Raw genomic sequence first — 23,188 nt, 5'->3', positions numbered from 1 at the left:
GTGTCATGGGGCTGTAAAGACTTATCGGCCATATCTGGCGGTCTGGGGAATTTCATTTGTTTTGTCTAAAGACGTCTTGTAAACACTGCGCATGGCCCTATTTTTTGCATCAAAAACGCTAAACTCTGTGTTAAACAGCTTTCACGGAGCAAGGACCAAGTAAGTTTGGTTGCATGCCAGGTTGCAGCAAGCTTGCTACATTCTTTCCATTGCCATTTAATAGATTATGATTTTGACAGTGCCAAAAAATATTAAATTTAAAGTTTTTTTTCTATTTAATTTCCCTGCTGAAGTAATCCTTTCAACATATTTTTTCATGCATCCTTTATTCTTTGTTTTGTTTATGAAGTTTCTTGGAATGTTTAATGGTTGAAAAAATAACCCGTCGTGTTGTTTTTTAACTCTTCCCCTTATTTGTGAGAGTCTGTTACATGGTCACAAAAGTAAAAATGTAATTAAGACGTGAGGATCATTTATTTTCTGTGGATATTTTGCCAAAGCAAGGCGATTTATACATGGAGTTGAGAGTTTAACAAAGAGTTTTTGTATTGCTGTGTGGGCACAACCTGGAAGTGGAACAAATGGATGCTGCCCCCCTTGCTGTTTTCCTTTTCAATCAGTCTCCTGTGTCCTGTTTCATACAGCAGAGTGAGAGTGAGGAGTCTACCGGAGACAACTTTGGGAATTCCATGGACCCGCAGCTGGAGCGCCAGGTGGAGACCATCCGAAACCTGGTTGACTCTTACATGAGCATCGTCAGCAAGAACATCCGAGACCTCATGCCCAAGACCATCATGCACCTCATGATAAACAACGTGAGTGAACGAGCAAGCGCCTGATGAATACAATTTAAATATGGGTGGGTTTCATGATTTTGGGACGTACGTGGCAGCCACTTGTATTAAACACGTGGGTTCATCATTAGTATATCTCCATCTCCATTTATATATAAAAGGCAAAGTTGTGAATATGTGTGTCTGTTCAAAATGTTTCGCGTACTTCCCGACATGCAACAAACTGCAAATTTGCCATGTGGGTACTTTCCAGACTACACCATGCAAAAATTGTAGAAATAAACTTTTTTTGGGGGGGGGGGGGGAGCTCAATAATGCATATATTTTTTGCACGGCAAGTGAGCTATGACGTCAAATCTGTCACGTGACCCGCGCATGTGGAAGCGTAACGCATTGTCGTGTAGTGGTTAGCGCGCTGCGCTACGAACCCGGCGACCCGAGTTCGATTCCCGCTCACGGCCACCACCAGTGACGATTATTTGAACCGGTCCTGGGCCTCCCCTAGGTCGACTCAGCCTCAAACGAGTCCCTGTTGTGTGAGCATTGCCACTGGGGAGACAAAGGCGGCCGGGTGTGGTGAATCCAAGTCCCGGGCGAAGCCGGGTAGTACAGCTTGTATATATATATTTCGTATTAGGACTATAATTCAAACGTAAGTAATGTGTCCACCTTTGAAGTTATTTGACGGGGGGAGAACAAAATGTCTTTTTCATCCACGCTGGGATGACAGCACATTCATTATAGTGTGTCCGCACCAATGACATATTCCATATATAACACTTAATTTCTAAAACTAGATAATTACCTTCAAACTTACACCCAATGTCTTTCGTTATGATTTTGCTTCTGAAATGTTAACTCTTTGGCAGCCTAATTTGTTGAACTGCCCAAATATATATATATGCTTGGTTCTTTCGGTAAAGTCACGTAGAAGGGAAATAATAAAATAATTTTAAAAAATATAAAACAATAAAATTCTCACGACGTTTCGACTGCAACACAAGCAATCATCAGGTGTGAAATCCACAAATCCACAGCAAGACAGAACATTTTCTTGCTGTGGATTTCACACCTGATGATGATTGCTTGTGTTGCAGTCGAAACGTCGTGAGAATTGTATTGCTTAATATTTTTATTAGTTTATTATTTTCCTTCTCCGTGACTTTACCGAAAGAACCAAGAATATGAATCCCTGTAGTCACGAAAGCTTTAAATAAAAATTTGCCCAGATATAGTTGAGGGAGATTTGTGTTTTTAGAATACACGGTGAATTGCTGTTAATCTGTTGGGTAGTACATTGTTATCTTTCCTATTTTTTTAAAACGTGACTTTACCCTCCTGGAAATGAGTCACAAGTGTCTGGTGTTGGTTTCCTAGGTTAAGAAGCAGAATAATATTAATAATATTACAATCGTCGGTGCAATGATATTGTTACCATCCTAAAGTGGAACGGACAACGTATGGATTGTAATTATGAACGTTCAATGTGTTGTAAAGTTGGTCCAGTTAAATACTTTGTCTAAAATGTCACGTAGTTTAAAACGGGAAGAATTTCCTCCAAAGAGAAATCCATATTCACAAAATGCATTCCATTGGCAAAAATAAATTTATAAAACAGTATTTATCATGGTGAAGTATGGTCAAACAACCCACATGATCGACACAACATTGGAGGATTCCTTCATCCAGCAGTGGAGTCATAGGGCTGTAAAGTGCCAAGTATGAACACACTGAAGATTCACTATTACGCATGTTTATAACCTTTTTTTCCCCTCCCTTCCTAAATATTTTAAACAGAAAGCACTTACTCATAAACATAATTATTTCACACACTCATCATTGTCGGTTGTAAAGAATTCTACAGCACCGTGCGCAAAAGCTGCCTTGGTATTGCCGAGCCCGATGTAGCTCGCGTCTCGGAAGTGATTTCTCTGCTGGTGTGCTGGTGAATATTTTTATCGTAATAGATTCGCCCACCAATTGATCTTAACATCAAACCATGGGGAGAACGGGCCTCCGATTTTTAACCAGTGACCACGGTACGACACAATCGGGGCTGGAGGGAGAAAAATTACTTAATTGCAGCGAACGGATCATTCCGACGAGACCTGATTTGCGGACGATGGCGCCGTCGTGCATTCTTGCAGACGAAGGATTTCATCCACTCGGAGCTGCTGGCCCACCTGTACTCGTCCAGTGACCAGACCTCGCTGATGGAGGAGTCGGCGGAGCAGGCTCAGAGGCGCGACGAGGTGCTGCGCATGTACCACACCCTGAAGGATGCGCTCAGCATCATCGGCGACATCAGCATGTCCACCGCAACCACTCCGCTGCCGCCGCCCGTAGACGACACGTGGATGCAGAACAACGCGGCGCCCAGGTAAAGCCCCGGTTCGCACCCTTTTTAGTTCAACCTCAACGTTCGTTGCCAATCGCGCGTGTACCGAGAAGGGAAGTTGCTCCGCTTCTAAGCGGAGCAAAGTTTAAATGGAAAAAAGATGCAGTTTGTTATGGCCATTTAAAGCGTTTGCCACCATGTTTAGGCTCGGTGTTAACCCAGTGTGTACAGGATGTGCCTTGAGGAATTGTGTGCAAGTTGCTCCATCAACTTTGCTCTGCATCCGCGTGTTTGAGGCGACTCAGTGGGGGATCATTTGTGTCCTTTTAATAAAATCAAGTTGGCATTAAGGACTTCGATAATACGATACCCCTTATGGTTTACATCAAATCTTTTCTTAGATGCGCTTCTGAATGTGCTTTATCTTTCAGCTGCCGTTCGCTTGGCTTTTTGTCATTGGTCCTCGCATTAGTTGCACACTTCCTCGCTACGCTTTGCTTTGCAGCTGAATTCTGCCAATCTTTTGATGCCTCTCGCCCACCTGATCTGCTTGGCTTTTTTTCGGCACCCGTCCTCCCTCCCTCCCTCTCTCTCTTTTTTTTTTTCTCCGCTTCTGCCCGCTTTCCCCCCCCCGCCTCGGTTAACATATTCAGGCCTCCCCCCAGCCCGACTCCCATCCGGCGACCGCCCAACTTCCCGCAAGCGCGTCCAGCCGGCCGTGGCGCCGGGCCCCCTCCACCCATGGCGGCAGCATCGGCGATGGGCGGACCACCCATCCCCAACCGCCCGGGCACCCTCAACCCTCCGGCTGGCAGCGATCCCTTCGTCGCACCCCCGCAGATTCCGAATCGCCCGAACCGCGCCCCGCCCAGCGTGCCCAGGTACGTCACCCGTTTCTCCTTCTCTACGGTTGTCGATTCGCCACCGAGGTTTTTTTTTTGTCGCCAGGTGCACAGCGTACAGCTCTCCGATGTGTTTTTCTTTTTGGGGTCAATGACGCCGTTTTGCGCTTGGCGTGACGCTCGTCCGTTTTGCCTCTCCCCGTGCTGGGGGGGGGGGGGGGGTTAGCAGCTTGAGGAACCAAAAACACATCGGAGAGCATTCGTTTGACTTGCCTCGCGCTTATACGGAGACGCAACCCTCGAAAGGAATTGGCTCGATTGTTGCAGATGCGTACCTAGGTTTGCTTGTCAAGTCCTGTCCAACAGCGGTTATTAAAGCTTTTTTGAAGAGGCAATATCTTAGGTTGTGTTTTACAGTGTCAGAATGCCGCACTAATTGGCGTATTAACTTGTGGCGGTGTAGTGTACATTTGCCGACAAGTGAGATCGATGCGCGCCGGTCATTTTGATCATGCTTGAGATTTGGTGTAACATTGTCTTCATTAACACAGTGCGTCATCGACAAAATTATTTTAAACTACTTTGGCCTCCTTGTTGACAAAGTTATGCTTATAGAAGAGATTGTGTGTGTGCCGTACTTGGCTTCCTTGTTTACTTTATTCTGTAGTTTGTACTTTACGTTTGTGTTTTTTGTGCTGTCAATGTGTGTGTACTAATATTGTCAGCAAATTAGTTTAGCATACCATTTTTAACTTGACCTTATTGTCGGTAGTGGTTTGTATCAGTAGAGATCCAGGATACTTCACTATACAATTAGTCTCTTTTAACAAACTAAATAACAAATTCATCATCCATCTTGAGAAGCCCTTTCCTTTGGACAAAAAAAAATCACAACTTTTTCTGCTTGAGCTTACTGCCTCTAACCCTTGAGCCTAACGTTCCACTTTGTGCGTGTGTTTTTCGGTGTTTGTGAATGTGTACATTAATCCTGCAACACAAATCGTGTAGCGTGCTTTGTAGCGTAGGCTTTGACATTCACTGGGAAGCCACGCATTAAAAAAATGTTATCCATGCTAATCCAGCACAATAAATAACACTTAAGCCACTTTTATTAATTAAACCTTTTAATGTTGCAACTCTATTCACAAGGTTAACTGAACCATTCAAGGGCAAACTGAATCTTACTTTCCCAACCCTGTTGTTTGCCTCGCCACAGCTCCGTTGTCACTAACCGGTTGAAGCGTAAACAAGAAATATTTCTATTTTTTAAACATTCTGTGAGCCGTCTCTGGTATTATTCACAATTTTTCCTGAACTTTCATTGTAAAGTTCAAGATTTGACATATTCAAAAGGAGCAAACTGTAAAACTGAAGTAAAGAATTCTACATTTCTTCCAGGTGCACCTCGGGGTTGTGCCAAACAAAAGTATCCTATTGGTAGATGTCATGGGAATAAGTTCTGCATATTAATATCATTGTTTCGTCAGTTGATGGTAACTCCAGTCTGTAACTGTTTGAAACTCGATGTGTGCCTCATTCCTTAGTGACTTCTTTCACAAGTCATTGTGGTTGCTGGTCGTCATGGTTGTTTTTGAGGTTTGAAATTTTTGGGGGTTTATTGAGCTCTTTACCCATCTTCCATTTTTTTGCATGCGCATGTCCTTACGTATGTACGTACGTGCGTGCGTATGTGTGTGGTGCGCGTGTTTTTTTTTCTTCCCCCCCCCCCGGCTGTTTTTAGTTCCTCCTTCCCTCCCTCTGCAAGTTCTGGTCCGAATCAGAGCCAACCCACCATCATCCGCCCTCCCCCGAACGTGCCCCCTCCTGGCACCACCCGCCCTCCCCCTGCCGTGCCCCGCCGTCCGCCATACCTGCCCCCCAGCGGGCAAAACCTCATCGATTTCTAGACTCGCGCGATCGCCGTTCGCAACCAAGAACGCACCACCACCGCCGCCCCCCCCTCTCATCGCTCCCTTCGCAAGTGGCACCCGTTACCGATTTCCATCGGCGTAAATCCCGCACGTCGCCGTCGAGGTCGCGTTGGTGACAGTCACCCGGGGGGTGCCTGGGCACCACATTGTGCCCGTTTTTATTTGATGCGCAGCCAAGTTGCGTTGCCTTTCTTGGATTAGCACTGCCTTATAGCTTACCGATTGATTTCTTCCATAAGTGGGCAGTTGGTGTAGCTAATCGCACACACGCACGCGCGCACAGGTGCACCGTAAATGTGTGTTTTTTAAAACAATTCCTCTGTGATGTACCATTAAACGTTGCAGGCAGAAGAGTTCAGTGCAGCAAGTTCCATTGTTGTCCTGTGCTGTACTCTCACAGCTAAGCTCACCCCGACTTCACCAACCCGCACTGACCAGCGTGGTCAAGTATGGTTAAGTAACCGCCATGAAATGCACTGAGTGGAAAAGGCATTCTGCCGGCAGTGAATTGACTATGAAGGGCTGTACATGTACTGTAAAAGCAAGGTGAGCCGGTAGGTCCTCCACTACAGCTTGTTCATATAATTTATTAAAATACATCTGAGTAAACTGTGCCTATGTGCAATGAGCTACTTCCAACGTAGAGCCCAGTTAATGACCCCCGAGTGGCTGGAGTGTGCAGGGTATTTTCTGAATGCACGCTCACTTGCGGTGGAGCAGGTCTAGCGCTCGTCAAGGTTACTGATGGCATTAGTACCACCACTCCTGGAGTGTTTTGAAAAGCAAATATGTTTGCACTTACCATCCTTTCATCAGTGGCTTCTGGAAGCTGGACTTTCTGTCAAAAAATATATATATTAGAGTGGAAAAAATATCATTAAGTTCGCTACGATACTTTTCTGCAAGTAAAAATCCACTATAATTATTAATTCTATATTATCTTGCAAGTTACTATAGTTGAGCTTTTTTTTATGTTTGCGCTTAAGATCGTCGGTACGTTTAGATTTACAGCTATTGGCACATTGGCAATTAACGGCTGTGATTGTATATCTAGTGTGTGAGAACCACTTTAAGTAAGTGCTGCTTCGGTGTTGCCTTATTGGATAGGGTTAATCGGGAGTTTATACTCAATTCTGGTTAACTTTCAGCTGCATGTTTATGTGCAAGTTGGCGTTCAAGGGAAGTGAGCTCATGTGGGTGCGCTCACGTGACTAGGATTTATTCCGAAGTTTAATTGGTTGGCTACCCCAGCGCAACTTGAAAATTTGTGAATTATACATATGTGTATACAGTATATATATTTAAAATATGTGATTTGTGCAGCTTTATAGTTAAGCCATGAACAAACAAAAACAATAAGGGCCAGGAGTTGTTGGACATTTTATAATTGCCACAAGATAATATAGACATTTTGTTTAATTAAATCAAGTAAAATAAGACCTGGGTGTTCTAGTAAAGGAGGACATAGCTTAGTCAATTTCAAAATTACAAAAACAAGTTTTTGCTTGCTGTGTATAAAGCTTAATAAGGTAAGTATGCATTTTATGATTTGGCTTGGTTTAGTACATTCCACGATCATATAAGAATATTTCTCGTTTCTGTTTATCTCGGTGTTTGGCTTTAATTGGTGAAATTTAAATCGACCCATGGCTGCCTGTCTGGTCGTGGATGTATATTTGTTGAGCGCCAACCCATATTGTTTTTTTTCTTCCCGTTTTGTAAGCGCTGTGTACAGTAATCGCACCCGGTGTTAAGGCATGACATGGCTATCTTCTGTTTCGCCCTCGTCCTCTGCGTTGCCTATTGTACACCCACACCATTTGTAACACTACAAGCTTTATTCCATAAAGTGGCAATAAACTCATATTTGGATTGCAGACACCCCAAAGAGAATGGTTGATGTAATTTGTGAGGCTGCGTCTCATGTTTGCTCCCCAACGGAATGTTTTAGCTGTCCAAGTAGCCCTGCCACCTTCCATCTGTCGCATGCCGCCGCGGGTTGGTTGCGCTGTCACATTCTGCTTCAAACTAACCTCGCGCTTGGAGTGGTTTAGGAAGGATTTATTCTCCGTCCGCTTTATTATTATGTCCTAAAAATGCCAGAGTGGGACTGCTTGTCGACTGAATTTTCAGCAGCCAGCTGATTTCCCAGCATTTTAATCATAATGCGTTTCAGCTAACAAAATATATCATAACAGTCTGCAGTGTGTGTGTGTGAATAAAATGCCCTCTGTTTAAACAAATACCAGCAAAGGCTTCGGTTTCCTCGCTATTTTTGCGACTCGTTTGATCTCATCCCTGAGTCCTGTGCTAACCACCTCGTCTTTTTGTTTTCTCTTTCAACCCTTCGCTTCTGGCTCCCTTATTTCTCCCCCATCATCGTCTCTCGCTCACGCACACATCCCTCCCCCCCCCTTGTGTGAATGTGCCGCGCTGGCCACTTTGTCGAGCAGCAGACGCCCTCCGCCCTCTCCCACTCGCCCGACCATGATTCGCCCAGATTCCAGTCTTCTCGACTGAGCTCTGCCTCTCGTCGCCACCACCACCGCTGCTGTGTGGTCTTGCGTACAAAACAGCCTTCAGCTCCGCGGCTCCCTTCGTGAAGTAGATTATGCCCTCGGCAAAAGCGTGTGTCGGAGTGTTTGTGTGGGGTGTGTGTGCACACGTGTACCCTTCCAAGTCTAACGTAGCCCCCCTGCGAGCTTTTGGTGGCGCGTGCGTACGTGCGTGTGCGCCTGCGCGTGCCGCTCGTAACACGTTTCCAATTTTCCTATAGCACATTCCCGTTGCCTAAGTAACTGCAAAATATTAGTTATTGGTAAGCAACCCTTGCCATTTTTTAAAGAGCCCACACAGTACTAATAATAAGGCATATTTATGGAAATCCTTACCACCACCACTACAATTGTCAACCATTTCAAGCTTTGAAAAGAAACGTAGGTGGCTGGGATTTTAAGTTAAGTAGAAAATAAAACCATTTCCACTTGCACAATGTTTAAAATGTGCAGCTGGAGGCAACAGGAATTCGCAGCAGCTAACCGTTATTGGGATAAATATATATTCCTTAATGGTGTGTGTGCTTTGAGCACAATGACAAGATTATCCTCACCGATAGTTGTGACTTCATCAAAGCGGGTTAACTTTGCATACCGCAAGTACGCGTGCATGCGTAGTGAACACAGATGTTTGCAAAGCTTTGATGCTTCAAGGCCGTTATGTGGAGCACAAATGTTAAGACACAAAGGCTGCTTCAAGTAGGTTAGTGCAATGCCCTGGCCTACAGCTGAGAGCGTTTCAATGTCACGCAGTGCTTGCCTACCGGCTCTCTAATGGTAAACTAAGTTTAACTCACACGCTAAACGTACGCTTGGCGCTTTCGGTGAAACGGCTCTGTCAAAGTTGATGGCAATTGTATGGAGACTTAGCCATTCGAATTATAATAAATACCCCTGTATAACATTCTCATTTGATTCATTTTATTTTAGCTTAATTGGTTATGATTAATACTTTTTTAGTGGGCTCTCTTCCTGTAGTTTTGCAGGCACGAAACTGTAGGTCCTGTGTTACTGAAATCTAAACTCCAGCACTCTTAATGTTCTTTGTTCGTGTTAAATTGGCTTGAAAAGATAACATGATAAGTCATGCTAGCGTCTTGCTCGTTTGACTTGTCTGGTGAGCTGACTGACATCCGTTTTGCTTCCAAATTAACGCAACTCGCAATGAATGTACGTACGTGTGCTTTTGTGTCTTATTGCAACCTCCTTCAGTGCTGTGCGGTAACGCTTTGCGTTTGTTCTATCGGCCTACACAATGTATGCAATAGACATTGTGTACGCCAAGATTTAAGTGCTTTGTGGTGAAATTGTTATAGCTGTGGTAAGTGAGTGTATCCTGTCTGTGTGCATGCATGGTACCGTCGCATGTTGGAAGTGTGGTTTGAGTCCTGTTTGTCTCCATGTCAACATTCCTTATTGCAAACTGCAATATAGTAAAGTTCTGATATAAATTGACCCAGAGCAAACCATTCATAGTTTTGAGTGTTACACGGCCTACCATTCCCATATTGTGAGCGTAATTGAAGTTCATGCCGCAATGTTTTTTTTTACTATAATAAGCAACACGATTACGTATGTTCTTTGGGTCTTTCGGTAAATAAAAATAATGAATATAAAATAAACAAAAAACTACGACGTTTCGATCACAACACAAGCGATCGCTTCTTTCCTCCTGATGACGACCGCTTGTGTTGTGATCGAAAAGTCGTAGTTTTTTTTGTTTATTTCATGTAAATTTTTTTATAATTTTTTATTAATTTGTACCTATCTACGTAACTTTACCAAAAGACCCAAAGAATATGAAATTCTGCAGTCACGAAAGCTTTAAGTCACGATTATATATATGCATTATTAAACGTACAGGTTTATAATATCTACCCACGCCAAAACAATTCAGTAATTTGAACACGTGATAAGCAAGTCCTTTCATCCTTGTTCCCACGTCAAATTTTAAAAGAAATTCGCTTGAAATCCCCCTACGAATATGCCCAATCTCATCAGATCTCCGAAGCTTAGGGTTTGAGCCCTGCTTATTTGTGTATAGATGGTTGACCGCCCCATAGTTGGCCAAGCGTTGTGGGGGGGGGGGGGTGAGATGTGGCCAGGAGATGGCGATGCTGAGTGTCGTCCCCACCCCCCCCCCCCCGTTTGTGTGGTAGGTTCCCTTCAGGTTCTCCAGTTTCTTCCCACATGAAGCCAAACGCTCATTAATGGATTTGGCCAAACGTCCCAGTGCAGAATACCCTCCTGTAAGAGAATCGTAAGACTCTGTAGGCTTTTATGGGTAAATAGACGGAATTAAATATTGCGCTTATTATGAATTCAGTAGTTTTTGAATGTCTACATTGAAAAAGGTAAGGTATTAGTTAACTGTTGCTCATAATACAGCTATTAACAAAATGACAAATATAAGCAAATGTTATGCAAAGGTGAGTGAATAAAATGTACTTAATTGTTTTTTATTTCATTTTGATTTCAATTATACTTTCAACGTCCATTATTCGAATTGACATTCAATCACTGGCAAAAAATGTAGAAAATCTATCCATGATTACGGTCGTTATGTTTTAAGGGAATGTACACAGACTTGTAGTTTTTTCAGTGTTACGTCTCATATTTTATCCTGCCGATTTTATATGGCTAATCATGACCGGTAATAAAAGGTGAAATTATCAGTTACAAAATATGATTACCATTGCCTTGTGATTCATATTGTCAGCTGGTGAAACTCGTAACCTGCCTGTCCCACTGTTATGCAACTTCGTGGGGGGCTGTGTGCAGTGGTTCGTTTATAAGAATATAAAAATGTCCTGACCTAAAGTTTGTGTTGTGTTGACGAACCCGTTGAGAGACTTGTGTTCTACGAATGTAAACTCTTGTAATGACCTTGGTCATGCTAACTCCCTCTGACATTTCAGTGCAAAGTTTAGTTTTGTGTGCAATGTAATTGGCACTGTAAATCGATCACGCAATGTTTAAGTAGGCCGATGTAAGCATAAGAGTCGTATGCCAGTACTGTATCGTTAGCCTATAGTCTGTAGCCCGTTGTCCTGCTCCAAATTGTTGCAATAACTTGCTGTAATAAAGTGCTGTTTGTCCCCTATTCAGCGTGTGCTTGCTTGCTTTTTTCTGGAGTATCATAGGTTAAAGGCTAGCGTCATTTCCCCTAAGCCAACAATTTCCTGTCTCGCTGCGTCGCATTGCATGTCAGTTTTTTTTTATGTGGAACGTACCGCTCGAAATGCATGCGTACAGTCTATTCGTTCCATTTGGGAGTTAAACGGTCAAGCTATAATTGTGTGCGCGTTTAAAATTAAAATGGTGCAGTGGGTTAGCAACAAACTTGTGAGATCATTACTTGGATCGTTATTTATGTAGCCTTTGTTGTGGTGTGCTTGTGACATTCACGTAGTAATTCTTTCCTTTGTATCATCCAGGAGGCCTCCATCTGTACCTGCAAGACCTTACTCATTCCACCAGTAAAAAAAACTGCAATCATCATGTGCGACCTGTAAGTTATACATAGCAGTAAGTTGAACTTTGACAGTAATTCCTTCTTTGGGTGCGGGTCCAAAGGGGGGTTTGTGCAAAATCCGGTATCAGTGCCTCCATGTTGGACAATGTACTCGCAAAGTTGATGCATCCGTGCACACACACCCTTGTTATTTTGAACAGTTGAGCACTCATTCTTAAATGCTGTAATATAACCGTTATTCGGCCCGTTGTGATTTAATACCTGCACCGCATGCATGCTTCTATCGTACAAAACCCCACCCCTCCGTCTTGCTGGTATGAAATAACATGCAAGGCTCCATTTTGAGATGGCGCCACCCCCGCTTTGTGCGGGGCGGCATGCTCAGTGCCGACGGGAGATCCTCGTTTCATTTATACATACGCTTGGCTTGTTCGCTAATATGGATTTCCTTAATGAATAAATGCTCGGAGGGCTTGTACCGAAGAAACTTTTGAAACCAAGATTGACCTTGATAGGATAAATCAGAAGACCGGCAAACCACATGGGGCATGCAATTTTGCGTTTTCAAAGTGCCGCGCGCGCGTTGAATCTCATCGGAGATACGTTGCGGTTCTATGCAGGTCATTGATTATTTTGAGTTTTACATCCACGACAAGCTCTTAAATTACCTTGGCGGCAACTTGAGATGCTGTTGCACTTAGACGCGATATAAATCCGAAGCATATATATGTAGTACCATTAGCGTGCGTTGGAATAACGTTGGTTTAAACAGGAGTCAATAGAGGTTGTCTTGACTGAAATCTTGGTTTTAAATGTTTTTGTAGATAACAACTGGAACAAAATATAAGCTCAGTGGCTTCAAACTCTTTCGCAAAACTCCAGCAAACCAGTTACAGGAAACATTTGTTTTCAAATGACTTAAATAATTATCAGTTGGGCTCAACATGATTATCGTCTGTTGTTTTTAATATTAGTTAACATTTGATTCGAAATATATGCAAATAAGCAAGTGAAATGAATAGCTGAATTTTGAGTGGTTTTCTTGCACGGAATCCGTGGAGACATTGAAGCTCTGTAGCAGCACATCGTTTCTTACCGGATCGGGTAGGAACGCAAGTCTCCTGCGCCGAACCCTCCTTTCCCGGAACTAAGTTTCAAGATGTACCGTGGCTTAGTCAGCGGGGGCCCCCCCTCCACACCCCGTAACTTTTATATTATTTGTAATTTGGCAGCGTTAACCCCCCCCCCCCCGCTTTTTAAGTGAGTGAGCCGCTCAAATTAAAAGTCTTGGCCACGAGCCTCGTTGACTGTTGTTAGCTCTCCGAAGTCCACCGTGAAGGAGTGACCATTTGTTGCACTCCGCCTTGCTGGCACCGTGATGCTTTGCAACTTCTCGCGTCTGCCTCGTGCACGTTGTAACCAAAAAAAAAACCTTTATCAGCGGCGCTAACACTACATTCGGCTTTTGACCAAAAGTGGGTCAATTGATCAAAATCTCTGCTGTACATAGGACTCTTGCACAGCGGAGGCCATCGTTCAAACGACATTCTCACACGTGGGGAAGTGAGATCATGTGAAATGATTTGCAATTTCCACCCTCTTAAAGTTGACAGGGGACCCTCTCTCCCATGCTCGAGCACTTGTCTGTGTCGGATGACCCGATTGATTCCACTGGTGCGATCAACTTAATCGATGCTACTTATTAATTACAACACCACTTAAGTCATTCTTAATCAAGGCTTCATTTTAAATATAGATGTAGTCCCACCAACACCTAATGAAGTGCAGTAGACCTGTGTAAGTTTCGCCAGGCATGTAACTTAATATCTCTGTTTATTCTATGGATTGTCATGAATCATGGTCATGATTCGATTCAAAAATTAATTTGTGTTTTGTTTTTACCGTACCATGTATATTGTTTGTCTCGAAGTGTGCTCAATCATTCTCCCTCTGTTAGCCTCAAGGCACACAGACCTGTAATGTGCACTTAGCCTCAGGGTTCAATGCATGTATCTTGAGTATTAGAATATATTTTAACGGATTAATGTTTACATGCCCGTGCATCACGATAAAAAACAGTCAAAGGTTACTGACAGATTTGGCTAAACTGGAGTGGTAAAACCTGTATCGATTTCCATGCCTATGGACCAACCCTAATGCAATTGAGACCCATCTCAGGGGGTGTGGGGGGGAGTCAATCTGGTTCGTGTGCCTCTACCTCAAGTTATATCCGGTCATCGCGCTAAAATGGGCGCGATGATGATTCATCTGGGGCGGATGCTCGTTGATGCTGATCTTGTCCGTTTACCGATGTGGTTACACGTTATTAAGGGCCTCATGGAGCAACGTATCGCATTAAAGAGTAATGTGTACATCTCAATTGGGAAACGGCTATGGCACCAGGTAAGCGCACGATGATTATGATGGTGAAGGTTTGTGTTATTTAAACTTTGTACTTTTTGAGCCGTGTGACCATGCTGATGTCAGTACGGGCAAACCAAAGTGACAGGCGCAGGGGCTTACGTCTGCAAAACCTCGAATTGAACGTTGGCACGTCGATTTGTAAATAGCGAGTGTATTATAGTAGTTCTTTATGGATCAGTTTTTTCCAACTCAAATCCAAAACGTGCAAATTTGATTAACAAAAAAAACAAGACGTTTACTATTGCCAATCAGTGTGATTTAACAGAAAAAAATAACAAAAAAACACGATTCAACTTTAATCGATGGAGTATACAAACGCGACTGCAACCCTAACACTGTGTTTAAATATTGAAATCCATGGAAGATGCACTCCGAATTTCACACACTCCGCTTCACGGGAAACGTTGCCACAATGCACTCGTTGGCGAGCCGCGTGTCATTGGATTGTCTCTGTTCACCTCGACGCTTTTGTGTCCGCACCATTGTGCTACATCGAGCCCCTCGGTCCGTTCCACACAAAAAAAACTAAAACATTCCGTATTGTAAGTGACGCATTATAATGGATCCCTTATGTGTGCCGCAGCTTTTGGGGTGGGCTTGCCGTTCATGTACCGTGGCTGTTCAGTAAATCTCCTCTGCTGTGGCGTTTCTGCGCCATCTGGTGGTTCGAGCGCTTGGTGGTATAAGCCTATTTTACAGTGGCCGAACACCGGACATTTGCCGTAAAAAACAATAACGTTGCTTTCATGAAAGTATCGTTTGTTGCCGTGGCGTGTTAAGTGCGCTTTGAATCGTTGACCCTCCTCGCGAAAATATTTGTTTGAGCCAGCTTGATTGTAGCCCTGTTGTTTTGAACTTTTTGTTGTTGATCCGGTGTAAATCTGTAAAAGCAGATGATGCCGTTGACGCATTTTTAAGTGTTTAGTACCCACTGTGGACACGAGGTGGTGATTTTTTCTCGCTTTAGTAATTCACAACGTATGGCTTGATACACTGCAAAAAATAATTAAATTGTGTTCAAGAAAAATAACCTGTGTGGATTCTCTTTTTTATATACATAAGTTCTCTTGCTTATAACTGGTTAACATGGTTTATATATACGTATCAAAAAAGTTATTGTTTATTATGACTGTTTGTTTAGGTATTTGCAGCGCATGAGCACACAGTCTAAGGACAGCCTTGATGGGTGTTTATTTTTACTGGAAGCGATCCATGTCCGTGACCACGAGGCCCCCCCCCCCAGGCATGCAGACAGAATGGACCACAAACACCGATTCATGCTGCCCCAGTGACTTGCAGTCCGTGCCTATAATGATGAATGAATGCATTAGCTGCACATTATTTGAACAAAAAATTGCCTATATTTTTCAGTTGTGAATTTTCATGGGTTTTGGTCGTGGATCAATCATGTATTTGTTTAAGTTTTTTTTAGAAAAATCACATTTTTGATCTACCCATGTTCATTTCATCTTGTTAAATATCTTTCATATGGCCAATGTTTTTTTTAAACCATAAATTGTGAAAAATGTATTTTCAAGATGTTTTGTAAAAATGTTGACAGATGCCTTTATTAAATGCTGTACTGGAATTTGAAACTGCTGTTTTTTATACGATTTCATAGCTTCTCCAAGTCCAGCTGTACATTTAGAAAATATATTGGGCATAATGTCATATTTAGTTACACAATTAAGGCAGATAAAGATGTGTTTTATCAATTTTATGCAAAAGATAATGTACAAACCGGCTCTGTATTTCTGTGCAGTAGGCTTCCTTGGCCAATAACCAGGACGTATAAAGTGAAGGAATTTTATTTATATTCCATATTAAATGTTTGATGGTTATTACTCTCCTGAGTTTTGATGTTTTCGTCACAAAACCAGTTGGTTCCAGCAATTTGCACTGTGCATATTGCTGTGCAAATTACAAAATGGCTCAATACTCGGAACTGTTTGAACTCCAGTCCATTAGCAAGAGTGTTTTAATTTAAATTTATAACTTGGGACACTGAGGGAATTTATATTAACGTGGAATGTGTGAATACTTGGCACAAGGAGGATAAATTATGGTACACGATATATGTATTATGAACTCACAAAGGACATTCTCGTGAATATTTAAAGAATACACTGATTTATACATACATATTTTACATAGTTGGTTATGTGGACATTATTTTATAGGCTCCCTCTTGATGAAAGTCCTCGGTGTTTTCCTTTAACAAATATATATTCAATTTGGTTTCTTGATAATTATATCCAAATGCCCATGCTCCTTAAAGAGTCCTGCCTCCAATGGAAGATTAGTGAAAATGTATCGTTGGGAGCAGTGGTGCGCACCGTCTGTGATCCACCGATTCCTCGGCCAGGTTTGGTGAATCATCCAGAACTTCCAAACTCCAAACTTCCCTGGGGCTGCATGCTGGCCAGGAGATGGCAGTACAGCAAGTACATTCTTGAACTCACTGCGTGGAGTTTTCAACAACATACTCTGCATGACAAACATAGTGGAGATCTGTGAGAACGAGCTTTATAGCTCATCGGATTCATCCAGTATCAAATATTATTTGATTTATTCATGGAAATGAGCACGCATCCCAATCCAGGACCTTCCTAAAGGTATTGAGACTCGGCAAAGCTTTCCCCTATACATTAAGGATGCTATTCGTCTATATTTTTTTCTGCCTTGACATACATACGACACTCGTTTTCTCCTTTCCTAGATATCACTGCCAAAAAACGAAAATGTAATTAATGGTAAACAGAGGAGTTTCTTCATCGTCGAGGTAAAAAAAAAATCTTTTGGACCGACGGTCGGTTCACATTTGTTTTTTTTTTTAGCGCTATTCCCCATGCGAGCAAGGCTCGATGTTGGCGTCTGGGACTGGCAAAAGCGCCTCGCTAAATATGCGCCCGTTGGCTTTCAAAGCGCACGGCCACGCCAGTAGACATTTCCACAGATGTGTGGCAGCTGCGGCATAAATCTGCCGCAGGAGCAGATTTGCTTGCAGCGGTTAGCGGGCCTGTTGCACAAGACACGTTTTTTTCAATCTTTAAACCACACGGTCGCTGGAGCACTGACCCCCGAAGGCCCAAACATCGCCAAGGGGTCATCGACAATCGGGGCCCTCTTCAAGGGCGTCACTGATAAGCGGGCGACTCCCAAACGGAAAGCTGAGGGCTCAAATCCTGATTGGGGGTTGACGCAGCCCTTCATCCCCTTTGGAGGGGCAGGGGGGGGGTAATAAAGGAGTCCACTATTGTGGGGAACTCAGCAGTGGTTCCATATAGAGGCTCGCCCCTGCCATAGGAATGTGGAATTTCCAACACTGGCTCGGGGCTGTAAGCACGAGATGAGCACCGATGCCTCAACGCTCGTGTGAAGCAGGAAATCGCTTCCGACTTTTGTTGTTGTTAACAGATGAGAATTAAATTTGGTTTCTTGCAATTATGCAAAGGTTGTTGATAACTTTGGAAAATAGACAATGGGAGGCAATTCCAAAGACGAGCAGCGTGGTGATGGGGGGGGGGAGAAGTCTTGTGTTCCTTCAGTATGGATGGATCAAATCAGTCGCCGAAGGATTTGAGTCTTCAACGCGGGTGAAGGAATCATTGCTGTTGGTCACAATTGGGCTGCTGTGTGTGCTTGTCGACTCGTTTAGTGTATTTGTTTGTACGTGGCTTAATGTTTTTTTTTCTAAAGCAGCAGTTGCCATTCCACGTAGCCCCCCATTCACACATGCAGGAATGCAAGACACAACACAGACTGTGCAGGCATGTTGTGTTCAAAACGGCATATTTACATTCACAACCCTCTGCATTGCAGCCGGCCTATTTAAAGTAATTTTCGGTCAGCTGGTGAACCCTATGAATTATGAAAAATAAGATTAGGTTCGAGCCTTTCTTTGCAATAGAACTGGTGGTAAGATGTTCAAACACTAAATATATACCTTTTTGATTAGACAATTATCAGAGCATGTGTATTTGCATGTTCACCATAAGAATACATGTGGTTAATGTAAACTTGATTCCTTGCAAAAGTGTTATTGCCAGAAAGGGTAAAACCTATTTTTATTTTTCATACATATAAATGACTGTTCACACGCAGAAAACTCATTATACTTCAATCAGACGTTATAAATATTAACTCCCGGAATGCATTTCAAAATGTTCAGTCGCGTATTCGTTGCATCCCAGGAATTCCCATCATCTGATATCACTCGCCACCAACCCTCAACCACCAAGACTATTTCAGTCCCTGGAAATATAGGAAATTCCCCCACAGAAGGCCAGTCATCCAAAGACGTTGATGTCTTCCTTCCCTTGCAGTGACAATTGAGAAATCCCGTTACGTCCGAAGTGACTAATTGGTAGCGTTGGTCCATCGCGTCGATATTTGTGAAACTCCAAAACCATCCAGTCTACGAGTTAGCCAGAAGATGGCGGTACAGCCAATGGGTTCGTGAACCCGTCTGGTGTGGCATGTGTTTTCCCCACTCTCTTAGAAAAGGAATTGGCAAAACATCCCCATGCAGGGCCCTCCGACCAAACCATTCTATCACTCGGTGATATTTTCGTGAATAAATAAATCACGTGCTGTGCATCGTCATAATCAACAACCATCATCTATCCACTGCTGGATGAAGGCCACCCCAGCCAATTGGAAATCCCCTCGCTGTCTTGCGTTGCCATCATCGCCACTCGCTGCTGCACATGAACGGGTCTCGCCGCTCCATCGATGCGGTGGTGATCCAATCGCGTGAGTTCTCTCCCTCGGCTGCCATTCCGTCAGCATTCGTGTCCATTGGTTCACCGTCTGTCCTCACGCCGTGCGCCCACTTTTCTCATCGCTCGATGCGTTGTCTCCAGGTTGTAGTTCTTCTCTGGCTCACAGCGAAGTCTTCCTTCTGCCCGTGTAATTTCAAGCATGCATCTCTCTCTCTCCTTTCTTCTTTGCACACTTTTCAACTTTATTTCATTGACGGTGCCAGCGTCCCCCCCATGTTTCTGATTCACACGTCAAACGTTACTCCTCAGGCACGTTGGTCTCTCGCTTTTCATTTATCAATTCAATGTTTTTGCCCGAAAGCACTCCCATCCCTTTTGCGTGGGTTTTCTGCTCGTTGAGGAGGTTCCCAGCACGTGGAGCGAAACGTCGGACATCGTGCCAAACAACATGCGGTGTAAACTGAAGTAACGCCCTCAGCAATTGCCCGAGGTACCGTACAGCATACGGGAAGTCCTCGCTTAACGTGTGGCGTTCACACAACAACGCGTTTTTCGCGATGATGTCGTTCTTCCATCGGGGAACGCTTTTCGCGCAATGCGGAACGCGGCACCGTTATAACGCGGGAACGCCCTACGTCGTGCTGAACGCGACACCGTTATAATGCTGTGTCTGAGCGGCCGACTGGCGGACTACTTTCTTGAGCTTTGCAGCTGAGCGGCAGAGTGATGCAGTACGCGGAATGATACAGTAACGTGGCGGTGTACCGTCAGTTCTTTGTCCCGCCGTCTCACTGTGTGGTGTGCGTAGTGGTTGTACATAATACCTCGCCGAACGTTATCGTTACGTTATTTGTTTTCGCTTAACGCATTTTACACTTAATGCGGCACTTTCATCAAACGTATTAAACGAAAACTTACTGCATACATATGATCCTGCGGCCTTCAGTTGTGCCCCTCCAATCACCTAGTTGTTCAGCAAACGTATTTTATGTGACTTGTTTTTCCCACGTTTACCCAACTTTGCAGCCTTTTTTATACTTTATGTAATAATAATATTTGTTTTCATAGAGAATCTTTAATATCCAAATATCCCGGATCGCAGTCCATAAAAACTATGCTCACAATAATAGTGATATCGTTATCCAGTAAAAGCTCATGAAAATAATGACAACATTACTCTCAATATAGATACAATATTAAAAAAACTAACTACGACATAAGGCAATAAAATTGCACTCGTAGGTAAAATTCAGTACATTTAAACAATTACATTTGAAATGCAGTTTTTTATGTCTGGAATCCGTTTTATCAGTGCCTAATTACATTATATATATAAAAAAAAACATAGCTCTAATCTCTGTTCTGTTCACATGATACGTCCAAATGATTATTTTTTGTATCTTAAAGAAGTCAACAACCCTTGTCGTGGCTTCCCGGGATCACGAACCCAGGATCTCAGCCGTGCTCGCAGCATTCTGGACCAGAGACGGCACCTAGCCACCTCTTGAAGGAAGGGCGCGTCTTCATAAGAAATCCGTTTTCTGTTAATCACAAGGTGTGGCGGCTTTAAATAATAATGAAAAAAGACGCGAAAGTGTTTTTTTTTCCCTCTCTCCACAATGATTTATGAGGGTGTAGCTGCCACTGTTTTACTTTCAACGGACAGACAAAAACATGCCCCTCCCCCCCAGGGTTGTTAGCGAGCCAGACAAATTTTGCTGCGACCATCAAAAGCTGCAGGTCACTGGGTCATCCTCGCAACAGCAGTGGCTTTTGGCTAAGCCTTCGAACAAAGGCGGCGGTCACCGCATCGCTCGCCCTTTCAGATGTGCTTCTGCGGCCGTCTGGAACGCTCTTCCCTTCCAATATTAGGAAGCCACTGGAGCTCTGCACTCAGATTTTAAAGTCATTTCTTGAGAACCGCTTTTTGTGTTTAGTTTTGTTGTTCGTCCCGCGCACCTCCGACTAGCGTGCTTAGAGATGTACGGTGCGAAAGAAGTTCAACATACATACAGTACTTTGTAAAAAATGAGAGTGTGCAAGGATGACTATTCTGCGGAGCTTGATCATTAAACTCTCTGCTCGTCCGATACTGCGCTTTGCAGAGAGACGTTATCGTATTGACAACAGGGTCCGGGCGCGGCAGCACACGGATGTGCTCCAGCACTTTGAAGGCAGCGGTTTGTGAAACTTTCAAGTTCTCTTTAGGCTGCACAGTGGCCATGAGAATTAACAATTTTGATTTTACCAGGTCAGGGCCCACTAAGCTATGTCGTTATATATTTTTGAAAGAAACGACCTGGCTATCACAAATGATAGCTCAATGAAGTGTTAAGCTATGGACATCCTCGCAGCGAAATTTGCTTAAAACGCATGTTTCTAAATCTGGAGGGGAAAACCCGGAGGACGTGGAGAAAATCCACGCGACCACGGGGAGATAGACACGCAAACTCGAAATATACAGCAGGCTTCAGGGTCGTGATTGAACCCACGACCTCCTGCATACCAGGCGAGGTGGTTAGCGTCTCGCCACCGTAATCAGGCAAGTGCATCGAAGTCATCGGTGCGGAGCCTTCAGAGTGTTATCTCGTCACGTGGGAATTCTGGTCTCGTCTCAATCGCCAAAGGGGCCGTCCATAAATGACGTCACGCACCTGGGGGGGTTAGACATTTGTGACGATGTGTGACGAGGGGGGGGGGGGAGAAATGTGACGTCACATCAAAATGCACAACTTTAAGTAATTATAGACAACACGTTCCACTTAATTAAATAGACTTTATAATAAATGTTTTCTCTGACAACATCAGAGTTCAGCGCCACATTAAATACGCACTACAATGACAATAGTTTAAAGCGATTTGAAGCATGTTTTCTTTTTTTCGGGGGGGGGGGGGCAGAGCTTTGTGACGTCATATTTGAGGGGGGGTCTGACTTTTTGTGACGTCGTGTGACGAAGAAGTGGGGGGGGGGGTCAAAAATCGTCCAAAATCGCGTGACGTAATTTATGGACGGCCCCAAAGCCCAATTGATGAAATTCACCAAAACATCTGAATGCAGCCGAAGAAAGGCCTCGAGTCTCAGTGAAGCTTTCCCGGACACACAGAGTCTTCACCGCTGAAGCTCGCAGAAGAGAACCTCCAATCTCCTCGCCGAAGGACGCGTGGCAGACTTTGCCGACGATTCACTCCACGGTGCACGGCACACATTATCTCCCCATATAGCAACTTTCCTCGGCGTTATCCGTGAAACAGCTGCGCAATGTGGTTTTTCGTTAATCTCGAAGGCCAGCGTGCCACGAGACTCAAACAAACCATTTTTTGGAGATACAGAAGAGCATACTCTTAGTTCTTTCGGTAAAGTCACGTGGGTAAAAAATTTAATTAAAATTATATACTAGTATATAAGGTCGTACCTCTTGGGACTTCTCTTCACTTGATACAGATATATTGCTGTGACAGTTTCACCTGAAGACGGAAGCTTGTGTTGCCTCCGAAACGTCGTGATTTTATTGTTTTTATTTTTATTAATTTTAATTTCATTTGTTACCTACGTGACTTTACCGAAAGAACTAAGAGTATGAATCATTGCAGTCACGAAAGTTTCAAATCTAGAATTAATACAGAAGAGCGTCGACTTATTTTATTTTTACACATTGGTCCAAAGTATATATATAATGAATGCGCCTATGGTCTCCAAGTCCCAGTGACCAGCATGGTGAAGTATGGTCAAACAACCACCACGTCCCAACATCGTGTAGGAAGAGGCATTCATCCGGAAGGGGATTAACAAAGGGGCTGTATAAGTTATTATTTAAACACAACATTATAAATACTGATTTAGCATAATTATTTAACACTGGGTACATTAAAAAAAACATACATTTAGAGTTGGGAAAGACCTGATAAATGTGTAATGTTATTGTACGATTGGCCATGCTGATTAATTGTAAAAATTTGTATTCTCCAAGCTTGATGTTGAACACTGATGTAATTGTTATTTCATTATAAAAAAAAACATTGCTGCATTTTAAACTCAGACCGAGTACTCTTTCTCAGACACACAACAGCATAATTAAATACTTTCTTTATTTACACAGCACTACTA

The 23,188-nt window shown here is 43.4% G+C and overlaps 1 protein-coding gene across 21 annotated transcripts in view; it reads left to right on the top strand.

Moving 5' to 3' along the window:
- Positions 1–15,391, top strand: part of LOC144937866 (dynamin-1-like) — a 58,341-nt gene extending 42,950 nt beyond the window's left edge. For 3 of the 21 annotated variants that reach the window (XM_078865406.1, XM_078865405.1, XM_078865400.1), the window contains 4 exons: positions 645–815; positions 2,942–3,174; positions 3,786–4,013; positions 8,359–10,613. In XM_078865406.1, the coding sequence (XP_078721532.1) occupies positions 645–815; positions 2,942–3,174; positions 3,786–4,013; positions 8,359–8,425 (699 nt within the window). In that variant the 3' untranslated portion in view covers positions 8,426–10,613. The other 18 variants (XM_078865393.1, XM_078865396.1, XM_078865390.1 and 15 more) reach the window with 13 other exon arrangements.
- Positions 15,392–23,188: the final 7,797 nt, after the last annotated feature.

Source organism: Lampetra fluviatilis, chromosome 20 (genome assembly GCF_964198595.1).
Source record: "Lampetra fluviatilis chromosome 20, kcLamFluv1.1, whole genome shotgun sequence".
Classification (NCBI taxonomy): domain Eukaryota; kingdom Metazoa; phylum Chordata; class Hyperoartia; order Petromyzontiformes; family Petromyzontidae; genus Lampetra; species Lampetra fluviatilis.
Note: the sequence above shows the minus strand (reverse complement) of the source record. Positions and strands in the feature narration are given on the sequence as shown.